The sequence below is a fragment of the Folsomia candida genome, unplaced genomic scaffold, assembly GCF_002217175.1.
Source record: "Folsomia candida strain VU population unplaced genomic scaffold, ASM221717v1 Fcan01_Sc011, whole genome shotgun sequence".
Classification (NCBI taxonomy): domain Eukaryota; kingdom Metazoa; phylum Arthropoda; class Collembola; order Entomobryomorpha; family Isotomidae; genus Folsomia; species Folsomia candida.
Window position 1 is genome coordinate 660,062 of NW_019091203.1, and position 12,837 is coordinate 672,898.

A 12,837-nucleotide genomic window follows, 5' to 3' on the forward strand; every position below is an offset into this window, starting at 1 on the left:
CTATATAGACTTTACATATGTATAAACTATACAAAATCCCTCGTAAACCTTTGCTATTTTTCAAATTAACTGGACGCTTGACGTAAATTTGAGACTTTACTTTTCAAAAGGTCGCATTATTTTTAAGAGTGAATAGGTAAGTGAATTGGTTCAAAAAATGAGACATTAGTTTCCCCTACTCGGAGTTAATGGTCCTGTGAATTTTTATTCTTCTCAACGTCCTCGCTAACTTCATCTTGCCTTTCTGCACCAGCTCCTTTTAGAACTACAATCAAAAAATAAATAAAAAAATTATAAAGAACACATTGTCCTGAAAGATTACCATATGATTTCGAAAATATGTTTTATACGTTTAATAAAAATGTTGGTACATACGCGAATCTTGGACCATAGTGACGCCATAATAAATACTATAGATCCATCCCACAATAAACACGGCTGTCACAATTTGCAATATTGCTGCGACAAAGCCATACTTGACGCCCCTCGTGACCGTGTCGTGATGGCATTTACCACAACAAAAGAGACTTAAGGCACCCAATATCGTCCCTGAAAATCGTTATTAAAAATTAGCAAAAATTTGGCGAGGTTTTCGAACATACAATTTCGAGTGCAGAATCTCCACCGTTAAAAATCTGGCATTGATTGTGTAATTATTTTCTACCAGACTGGTAACAGTTTGTTTCTGAAGGGTACATTTTTCATAACCACAACATTACTAAAAATTAATGCTCTTTGTTATGTATACCAGTGCCGGGTTGAACAATATATATTCTCTGACTAGTAATGATTTAATACCAGGTTTTTAAGAGTGCATTATTATGCAAATATTCACCTGTCCCGGGAAGGATTGTGTTTAGCAGGCAGAAAATAATGGCGAAAAAGACCGGCAACGTGGGCACGGCTTTTCGCAAAAGGCCCATCTTCTCATGCACCTCGACCACCTCCAACCTCGTCACGTTGCCATCCTTGTCTTCTATATAAACCTACATAAGAAAAATAAATATGCAAATTAAAACCCACGCTCCAATTGGGCTGAGATATGCACATTAATTATTTTAAGATCAACATTAATCATCTAAAATGAATGTGCTCTACATAAGTATCTCCCGGGTATAAAAAAATGTAATAATAAACTTATCGTGGGTAACGAGTAGATGAAAGTTCCGACTTATGAAAACATAGCTAAATACGTGACATAGCCCGACCTAAAGATTACAGATTAGTATTACGGATTAATAACCTAATTAAATATAATTAGCAAATGAACCTATGTATGTTTGGGATCCAGATTAACAAAATTCATTTGCGCCTCACATCGATGTAAGGACATTTACGTAAAAATTGATAGGCTTCCTCATAAACTGGTCAGACAGAGGACATCACGGTTCCATCGGCCCTGTCTAACTATAACTTCATTTTTCGCTCTTCGCAAATATGCATGCATCAAAATTACACATTTCTGTGCGGAGGTCATTTTAGTCTGGATTTAATTTTAAATTCAGAACTTTCTTTGTCATCAGAGAGGTTTTCATTACCCGAGAATCAGAGGCCGGCTATACATTTGCAACAAAACTATTTATTTATGAAATATGTATGAAAAAACCATAAAAATAGATACGAACTTTTTCCAAATTTTTATTTTGGAATTGTCCTGATTTTTTGTGGTCCACTTTTTACGAAACAAGTTAGTCAGTCTAACATTTTTGAAATATCTACAACCTAAACTGTATTTCTTCATGTAATATCTCCGTGATTTCTGTATTTTTAAAAAATACTCTTGGAAATTTTTGTTTATCTTAAAACCTATGTAGAAATATACAACAATATTTTCAAAAACATATACCGAAATTTGTGTAATCTATTTTGCCATCTATTATGCAAAATAGATAGCACACGGACGACGTCTGACCGGAGGTGTTCGCAAAATAATAAAAAAAGTTGCACATGTTTGAATACATATCCGCCTTCTCCTCACAATAAATCCATGTCGCACAAATTGGCACGAGTAAGAATTATGCATGATATGAACAAATGCCGGTATCATATTTCACACGGGTCTTAATAATTCTTCTCATCTTGAAATAACTTTCCATTTCATTATTCAACATGTTAACAGAATTGTCTGTCGGGGCTGTGCAAACGTTATGTGGTCAAAATTCGTGACGGTTACACATCACAAATTGAAAAATATGGAAAAATTTGCGAAACAATCTTGTGCAAATATACTTGGTTAAATTGGTGACCAATTATTTGAACGGCCCCCCAATTTGTAGACAAACATCCGAAATATATTTCGGATGTTTGTCAATAAGATCCAGATGCATCCAAGTCTTGCATGCAGGCAGACACGAAATGGAAAAGTCTGGGGGGAAATGGTGTAAAAATAGATATGATTATTTCCCAATTCTTACTCCGGGTAAGTAGCTAAGCTTGGTTGTTTTTGGGGGTAAAACAGCCATCCTCACAATATTGGAACCACACTCTTAAAAATAATGTTATCCATTGGAAAAGTAAATACACTCTTAATTCTACATAAATATGTAAACTACATAAATTCAAAGTAAGATTAACTTGATAAAGAGTGAAATTTTCTCGGAATTTTGCAAAGTTTACTTAATTTAGAACTAGGAGTAAGTTTACTGTTAAAATGATTAACATTATTTTTAAGAGTGTACGCTTAACAGTATTCAACACACATTATTTCTGTACATACTTTCGTTAAAGAATCATATACTTTATTCCATTTGACTTAATTCCCTCAGCCAGACAGTTTCGCTGAGGGAAATAAATGCCGAAATACTAACCCAATTTCTCACCAGCTAAAGGTTCGTGCATGATGGATGTCGTCTAATTTGGGCATTTTACATGTAACCCTCTATTATTTTGGCCAATGTTAAACAGATAAAATCATATAATTTCTTCATGCAAAGCCTCATCCTTTTTGATTTCATCTTAAATACATCTCTGGCTGTGAATCATGTCACATTTAACATCGAATATGAAACCAGATAACAAGAAAAACCACACATTTTCTAAAAAACATACATATAAACATTACCGCCCACTCCGGAAACTAATGTACTGTTCACACAACAACTTCCTCCCTGATCAATTACTCGGAAACTGTGTCGTCATATGACAACCACGCAATTTAATAAACTCGGTAATAAACTGAGTCACTGGGCGTCAATAAGTATGTACATAACTTTTTTAGCAAAGTAGTATTGGAAAATAAAAACAACCCGATTTATTGCTAGTTTAACTTTCCCTTATTTTTTGCAAACAAACTGTGGCACAGTAATTTTTTCAATTAGCGAAATCTGCAGATTATGCCAAAGTTTGCGGTGAGTATGCCCAATAAATAATTTGCATGTTTCCAACACAGAAAATTTGTAACTTTGCAATGCCGTTAAAACGGAAAATATTTCGAAACTACTTTTTTAACAAAAGCTTAAGTGTGTGAGATTTAAAAGGGTTCAAAATTTCGCCTGTTTGTACATACCAATTGTGTAAATTTATTGTTTCGTTTACTATAAATTAATCATTAATTTATGGATCAACCTCTTATTTAAGATAGCTACGATTTCTTTATAACCCTTCCAAAATTCTTGCACCATTTACTGACCTGGTTTCCTTGTTGAAAGACTTTGCCATGCGCTTCTGCATTTTGTTGCGATAATCGTCGTCTTTGTTCATACCCAATTCCTGCGGCGACCAGGAGATGTGACCCGCGACGACTGTTTGAACCCCCACCACCACCTCCCCCACCTTTGGCATCTAAACGATCCGGCGTCTGACCCCGACTGGTTCGCCCCCTTTGTTCACCCTCCATTATTATCATTCACTTAAAAACCTTACTTTTGTCGAGTCTCTTTTTTAAACTCAATTTTTCCAGGTGTGCAATTCAAACTAAAAATTTTGCAATTTTTCAGCGCACGCAAATTTTGGATGTAAAACACAATAATATTTTTGCTGAATTCATTTACTTTCACTGTATAAAACTTGGTTAGCTTATCTCGCATGTAAATTTTTAAACAATGGTTCCGATTTTATGACGAGAATTGCTTCGATATCACTCACACAAAACTTTGTACAAGCTTGAGGAACAGAAATTGGGTATTAATGGCCGGATAATTGCGAAGGTTGCAAAGATTGTCTTACTAAGAAACCAACGTATTTTTTCTTGGCTTGGCTTAACTTCTCTCTTTCTTTCTCTCACTAATCACTGCACACGACTGACTGTGCTGCACATTCACAAAATAACACGAGGGGAGGAATAGATAATAATATCGGTAAAAAATGAGAATCACCGACGTTTTCTCTTAGTTAAGCAAGAATGCGGGACTGATACCCGGATAATTTCTTCACTACGTCAGCTCCGAAGAACCGGGCTACATGCTTTGCACGAAGTATAATCAACTCTGTCAAGTTTATTGTGATCTTAATTTGGAGCATGTTTTCTAACTGTGTGTTAAATTCAAACGGGTGAAATTAATTCATCCATGAAAAACTTTTCCGTGCAATTTATTATCTTCAACTTAATCTTCAAGAAATAAATTTTAAAAGATCAAAATTTCATTGGACCAGTTAAGTTCCTTAATTAATTCTTAAGCTGCCCGATAAAATAAGATGTGCATATATAAAATATGTGCAAATTATTAATCGTTGTATTACTAGGCTTTATATTCCGGAATACATTTAGATATACTTTTATGATCATAATTAAGTTTGTAATCGTATATATTTCTGATATTTGCAGTTTATAATACGCTTAACTTGGATTTCACAAAACCCAGATAACCTCACTGGTAACCTCGATAAGCTCTATTTGACATACCCAGTTATGAACATAATCATTACACTCAATACAGATAAGGAGAAGAAATCCAGCAGATTATGTTGTGTTTTTTCGGTTTCCTGCATAAATGACGTCTTTAATTTGTCCTCCATTATTTTAAAATTCACTTTCTATCAGGACAATATTGACTATTGACTATATATATTATTATCCAAGCAGTCTAATCGCAACAGATTAGTGTCATTTTTTACGCACAGCCCCCAGAGCAACACGTGCATCCAGCAGATTACTCAGGGTCCCGGCATAAACGATGTGTCAAATTTCTCTTATTATGATATTATAACTATCAACTTTTTTCCAGCGTGCCAATCTTGGTTTGTGATACTTTTCAAGCTTTCCAATCTCAACGGAATATTGACATTCTTTACGCATGGCCCGCACACTTGGCTCTCATAAAAAGAGCTGGAATGTGCCCAATTTTTTGGCCGATCTGTAACTCCGGCTGGAAAGAAATGTGCCCAACATACTAGGCCCGTTAGCTCAGTTGGTTAGAGCGCCGTGCTAATAACGCGGAGGTCTTGGGTTCGATCCCCACACGGGCCATTATTTTGCACCAATTCTGTATAAAAAATTACCCGTACGCCTTAATGGTTAACCGTGGAAAAAATTGGTCTGAAATTTGCAGTTATAAATGATTTAATGAATTAAATTCAATTGTTTTTTTGTATGCAATTTTTTTACACAAAAACTTTCATCATACATAAATTAACTTCAAGTTTAATCCCTGAATAAAACATGTATGCAATCTGTAATTGTGTATAAAAAATCTTCCTGCAGTTGGCAAGTACGTGCAAATTATGAAAAAGATTACAAAACAAACGCTTGGTGAGAAAGTTGATTAGGAAATGTGTTATATTTTAGTTGCATAAATTGTCTGCAAAAGGTAAACTTTTATAAAATTATAATTATTTGCACTCTTGGAAAACTTGTATTAAATTATCGTTTCCCAGATTTGCATATGCATGTGCGTATGTAAATATGTGTGGTAACGAAAAGCATTGCGTTCCAGTAATGTGGTGGTCATGAAGCATTTATGCCTCAGAAACAAACTGCTACCTAACCGGTAGGAAATTAATGCCAAATCAATTCCAGTACGGAGTATGCATATCATTGTACTGGATTTATAAGTGTGAAATTACGGATCAGAACATCATCATGTGCAAACAATTAATGAAAGCCTATGCAAAATAGAAATTTCTATACATAATCTTGCTTCCATAAATTATCTATTTGGGAACTCACTCTCTTTCTTCGCATACCTGAGTACATAATTGCAAGTTTACGTGGTTTATCAAGTTACGCGAATGCACAAATATTTGTTACACCACAAGGTAGTACTTTAGCCCCCGCAAGTTCCACAATTTTACATCATTACAAAGTTACCCTGTCATCTGCTCGTTCGCATTAATGAGCAGATGATGATCTTCCTGACTGCAAATTCCACACTTTTTTCTACTTTCTTGAATATTTGCTCATTTTTATTTTCACACCGTCTCAAATTTTCTTCCTTCATTGCATCTCATCGGGCACATCTGCTCCTTCGAAACGGTGGCTGCCTTTCCCGAGTCCAATTTCACACCGGGATTGACGTCAATGGCTCATTTTTTTCCTTTCATCTCGTCCCCAGACACGACGTTGCGTAAACAAGCAAAGTAATCAGCGGGACGGGAAATGATGATGTGATGAGATTTAAGACTCAAATTTGTTTATTTATGTTTCCTCCACAAAATGCTTCCTTGTTATCCAGGTCGTTATTAAGGAAGAGGAAAAAACAGGCTTTTCTGTCTTCACCTTTTTGATAAGGTGGGAAAAATGCGAAATTGGGTGCAAGATTTTTCGGAAATTTGTGTGCTTCAATCATCAAAATAAAGTTCAGATAAGAAATTTGCTTTCGATGAATCAGAATACCTATGTTGTACATGTGCACTCTAAAAAATAGTGTTACCCTTTCGAAGGGTAAATTACATCCTGAACTGGAATTATGAGTAAACCATACCAAATTCAGAGTCACGTTACCTTAAGAAAGAGGTTTACCCTGAATTTACATTTCCCTTGGTCATGGTCGATTCTGTGCTGACCAACTTGGTGGTTCTAACGTTTGCCTCTTATGTAAATAAAAATTCGGAAAATACGTTGTCCAACTTGACCGAAAGACTTGTTCACATTTGTGACAAGAGAAATCGATTTATTGTACAAAGAAGGTTAAGGAGTTGTCCCAGTCTTAAGGTCTTAAGAATGTGGATGAATTTCGTTGACAGATTGATTCCGCTCACAATACAAACGTTTTGTATAAATCAGACCGTTTCTTGTCTCATCATGATTAAGGATTGAGGTATTCCAAATATGTACTTATGCATTCTTGTCTAGATTTAAAATATGTATTAATAATATTTACTTATTCTATAATACCTAGATATATATTTCTATCGTACGAAGTTAATTGAAAATTAATATTAAAGTCACACTTTATCCGAAAGGGGTTGGTATGTTTATTCAAATTATCATAAGAATGAAGATTAATTGTAACAGATACAATATATTGATCAGATGTAAATTGTTTTTGTACCAGTAATTGCTACATTGATAATCTGATGCAAAGACCAAGCGCAATTATAACGTTGCTTCATCAAATTACATGGATGCACGCATGATAACTCACCTACCCCATGCTAAGCAGTTGGTTGCCATCCCTTGCTAGTGGTAAGAAACTCTAAACGCTAACATGTAGCTGTCAGACATACTTTAATTTGACACATTTAAATACTGTCTAAATTTGTGTTTACGTCTACATGCGGCATAAACAACATCTACAAAAAACAGCCTTATACAGATTAAGAACTAAAAAAGAGTTTGTTCCTACAACCTCCGCGTTTTCCAATTAAATACAAGGCAAATTCCATGCAGAACTGGATGACACAAAAAACAAGGCAAATTCCACAGATATAAAATCCCATTGTAATCTTAGAATTCATGTCTAATTGCGAAACGGAATCAAACCTAGGATGAGTTCAATTTGCATAATGAGTAAAGCCCTTTCTATGATTTTGAAAGCTGTATAACATCTCCCAATGCGAAAGAATCCCGGACGTTATCATCACCTTAAGTCTCTTCAAACCATAATTGTATCTTACTGAGAGTATCTGCCACCCGCGAGGAACAGAAAATAAGATATCGTCGTCGCCCCTTAGATATTTTATGCGTCTTTTGTTATCATTTAGAAATGGGGTAAGTTCAGCAATATTGTCTTTTGTATCTATAAAGGCAACCTTGCCACAGGTCGACAAACTTTTCAGTAACAAATTTGGTTCTCGGTGTGATATCGGCTGCACTGGCGACTTTTTGAAAGTGTTTCTGTCATAGGGAGCATTCATACCCATAGCCAATTGCTTATTATACGTCCCATTTCCGTATGACCTCCCATCTGTGCCGATCCCCAAGTAGGACCGAAGGAAATTAACAGTATTTTTTGCAAGCTTGACATAAGCGCTGAGTTGTCGTTTATTCCCTTGACCACCTGATAACCCAACTAATCGCTGCATAACGTTGTTAAAGAAGTATGCATGCCTTGAAATATCAGACATGTTAGACGTATCAATCTCTATTTCATCAAGCAGACTGAACGGAATCATAACTTGTAAGCCCTCCACGTCTTGCACCAAATTATTCCATGTGGACACATATGTCACTGGGACTATCATTTCCATCGTAAAAATAGTTGTGTACCAATTTGATAATACAGTGCCTACAAGAATTACCCGGATTGCAATAAGCATCCTGACCCCGGAAAATGAATCTCCCATGGCCATGCCATCAATGTTGAACAATCCGTTTTTAGCGGTGATGAATAAGCAAATGACGAGACAAAGGAGAAAACTAATCACAATACAGGCCCAAGTTGCCCAATCGAATGGAGTCACTAGAGCATAGAGATGTCCAGAATTTATTGGTTGCACTTCATAACATGTAACGTAACTAAACCTCTGGGGTCCCAGAGAAATGTACGTAATTCTGTGGGCTATATGATGTGATGGAGGTTTTTGGACTGGCGGGAAACTGTGAGAAGCCCAGCCGACATGTGTAATATTGTATGGGATAACATCTTGCAAAATCCAATAGCTTATGAACCCATTAAACGTTAGTAAATTCGCAATTTCGAGATGACCATTTCTTGAAGCGCGTACTTTCCCCAAATCCACTGTACTTAATACGTCATTAATACGCATTATCTTTGTGTCCTTATGTACCGAAGATGACCAAAAGTATTTGTTTCGCTCGGATACGTTTCTACCTACAGATTTAATTAGCATGAAGCAGTCGTCGGTGGGCCGACAATCAATTCGATACCATCGTTGCGAAGAGTATATTCCAGTCATGTGATACGCATTATGATACTCGATTCGAGTAACGAAGTCGTTAGTAGTTCTTATCGTGACGATTACAGCTTCTCTCAAACCGGTTCGGTACATTGCATCTCGCCTCCACCGTGTAAGACATTGCTGAATATCTCGCCCACTAGTTGTGACCCAAACGAAATATTGATTTGGCAAGTAAACATCGATGAAATCAGGTCCAAAAATGGAATCCAGATATTTCCTGTCCAAATTGAAATTCACTCGTGTTTCGGGAAGGATAACGTATGTTGCCCAACAATGCGGGGAACGATTACGTCTTGCACGAGTTGGAAATCTTTTCGCAATTAGTTTTCCTTGTTTTGAGAAATTCGTGTACAAAATGATTGGAGCGTTGGGAACGTTTGGCTTCGGGATGTGGGTAATCGTGCTTGGGATGTAAACGATTATTGTACAGTGTTCAAATGGTTAGATGTAATCTGTTATTTCAAAATGACTATTTCTTGTGTGGGAAGCTATATCTTGAAATGCCATGGTCGTGACTATTCTAATTAGAAATATAGACAAGATTATTGGGGAATGTTGTTATATTGCAGCCATTGTTCTAACTTTAAGGGTTGCTAGGTCTCAGTAATCACTTGAGTATATAAATGCACCTGTTAACAAAAAAATATATCCATCAATTCTCAGTTTTATAATTTCAGAAACACTTTTTACATATTTTTTTTTTCATTTTGTAGTTTGATGAAACCTTATTCCACACTTTGATACTACCTATGTATATATAATGTTTTTAGGACGCCTTGGTTTGTGAATTGGGTAGGTTTAGAAAAACTAGAAGCACAATGTTTTTATATTGAAAACATTACTCGTTCTAATGTTGATGTAGTTTTTGCAATTTATAAAATTCGTTTGACCAAAATTCACTGCCTCAAAAAATGGAAATATACAAAATTGTTACTGTAACATCATACATCGTAGTCACGGAGAGACGAACTATGTATGTAGATATATATTTAGATCTTGGCGGTAAACAAAACTTCGAAAACAAGAAAACAAGCGCTTTCCTGTCTATTAGTCGTTTAACCTGTTAAAACAGGATATCGTCGCTCAATACAATACTTTTCGGAAGGTAAATACCGGAAAGTACATACTTTCATAAAGTAGAAAACTACAAATTAAAGTTTGCGATTGTCAACTTATAATTGCAATTTTATAATTTTTTCTACTTTCTAGAAATGAAAGTAAGTCCATATTTCCCGTAACCAATCCTTATTAAAAGTTTCCTCGGTTTGAAACTCACTGAAAATTTTGTAATAAGAATTGTAATGATACTTGCTATGCATGCAAAGGTTTTATTATCTTTCTCATAAAATTGCCAAAATTGTACAAAAGTTCTGAAAGGAGTGGGAGCTGGGATATGTGTATTAAATTACTTATACATAGGTATGCAAATTATTAACCAATTTACACAACTTCCGATGAATAAACGTACTTGAATTAAGTGGGCAAAGCAATTTCAACCAAATTATGCAAAAACTCGCGACGCGTTTGGCCATTTTTCTTGGGGTGGGGATGGATTTGGGTGGGGGTGAAATTATAAGTGCCTTAAAAATCATACGAATTGAATAATTTAAACATTAAAATGGAAATAACTGTTGTAAAATAATAAAATAATTCGGCTAATGTACTGTAATTTTGGCATGATACTAAATACTGTCTGGCCGCGGTAGTGGACGAATTGAGACTCAACCTAACCAGGCTGGCAGTCTTCGATACTACTTGGTGGAAGAAATGGTAATACAGCGTTACCATACCACAGCTTATGGTAATACCTAATCTTACCACACAGTCGGTAATACGAGGTATTACGAAGTTATTAGCAGATTTTTAGAGTGTAGGTACGTATGTCGCTCCATTTGAGACTCAACTTGTTCTCTCAAAACCAAAGCAAAGACAGGCTCCACACCAGCCAACAGTTCCGTCAAAGCCACTAAACAATGGCAACTGCAAGCTCAACAATGTATTTTTTAATGTAGCCAGTGTTTGGTAGCTCTAATGCATGCTATTTTGGATCACCCAATGCCTTTGCGTAGGCCTGTTAGGCCCTGGTGGTTAAGGACAAAAGTATGAACGCGATGAAGCGCCTCTTCATTACGAGTACATTTAGCAGTATTTCTTAACGTGTATGTATGCATTCGTCCATGTTTCCTGTGTTAATTTCAATTATCACAAGCAAAAAATGAAGTTCACTGGATTGGAATAGTTTTTGCATGCCCAACTTTTCGGGCTTGCCCAGCCCAGCCCATTATATGTGTAACATCCGAGTTTTCGATTTGTCTCTCGTCTCCCCAGAACATGGTTAAGATAGCAACAATTATATTGAGCGGTTAGGGACAAAAGTATGAACCGGTTGAAGCACCTCCTCATTATGAAATGTATATATTTAGGAGTATTTCTTAAAATGTATGCATTCGAACAAGTCCATGTTTTCTGTCTTCACTTGAATTATCACTAACAGTAGGACGCACACCACAGAATATTTAACTAGGGGCCCAAAAATTAAATGTATGTATGTATGAAATGATAGCTATATCAAACTAGCGTATAAGCCCGTCTCCCGCCGGGCAACAGTATATTTAATTTTCAAAATTCCACCAATTAAATTTTTGAAAATATTAACTGCAACTCTTTGTCGCCTGTGGAAGTGAAAGGAATTTGAGACGAACGTTAAAGTGAAAAAAATCAAGATTCCCCTCGTCTGCGGTCGTATACTACTCACTACCTAGCTTTTGGTTATTATGGAATAAATGATCGCAGGATATTTTCGCGCGAAAATCACGTGCCCACTTGATTACATTGGGCGGGATGAAATTCAATTTAAATCTGCGATCAGTTATTCCTTACTAAACTATTCAATTCTGGTGATTGCAGCGGGAAAGTCAAGTGCCCATGTTAAGTAACTGGGCATGTGGCTTTCCCGCTGCAATTACCAGAATTGAAACAGAGTTTATTCAATATTAGCGATTGGGCTGGGCTGAAGCCTTGCATGACTCGTGATCCGATCCCTCAATATACAACCCGAATATCTAGGAGTCCTAATTCCAATATCCCAGTATCCTTAGATCCTGAAACAGTTGAACCACGGAAGTACCCCAGTATTTTAAGATCGGATAATATATTCGAATACCGGGACATGGGACGGGATATTGAAATATTGGTCGGGATATTAGGATATCGAGTTGGGAGGCTTACCTAACCTAGTTAACCACAATGCCCAGATAACAACCACCCCCATATCCCAATATCTCGGTATCTTGATACCCTTGATATGATACTGGGATATTGGTCGAGATATCAAGATATTGGGATATCGAGGTATAGGGGCTTACCAAATCCAGTTAACCACCACCGCCATATCTCAATATCCCGCATATCCCAATATCCCTACCGATATCCCAATATCCCGATATCCCAATATCCCGATATCCCAATATCCCTACCGATATCCCAGTATCCCTGCCGATATCCCAATATCCCGGCTGATATTCCGATATCCTAATACAGCGATATCCCAACCGATATCACGATATCCGAATATCCCTACCGATATCCCAATATCCCGAT

The 12,837-nt window shown here is 36.4% G+C and overlaps 1 protein-coding gene and 1 non-coding gene across 2 annotated transcripts; one reads left to right on the forward strand and one right to left on the reverse strand.

Moving 5' to 3' along the window:
- Positions 1 to 56: 56 nt before the first annotated feature.
- Positions 57 to 4,418, reverse strand: LOC110854986. Its single transcript, XM_022103413.2, has 4 exons — positions 3,629 to 4,418; positions 836 to 986; positions 376 to 549; positions 57 to 265 (listed from the first exon to the last, which is right to left on the reverse strand). The coding sequence occupies exons 1-4, from the start codon at positions 3,842 to 3,844 to the stop codon at positions 186 to 188; spliced, it is 621 nt and encodes a 206-aa protein (XP_021959105.1). The 5' UTR covers positions 3,845 to 4,418; the 3' UTR covers positions 57 to 185.
- Positions 4,419 to 5,330: 912 nt separating this feature from the next.
- On the forward strand, positions 5,331 to 5,404 carry Trnai-aau. Its single transcript has one exon. It is a non-coding gene; the product is annotated as a tRNA-Ile (tRNA).
- Positions 5,405 to 12,837: the final 7,433 nt, after the last annotated feature.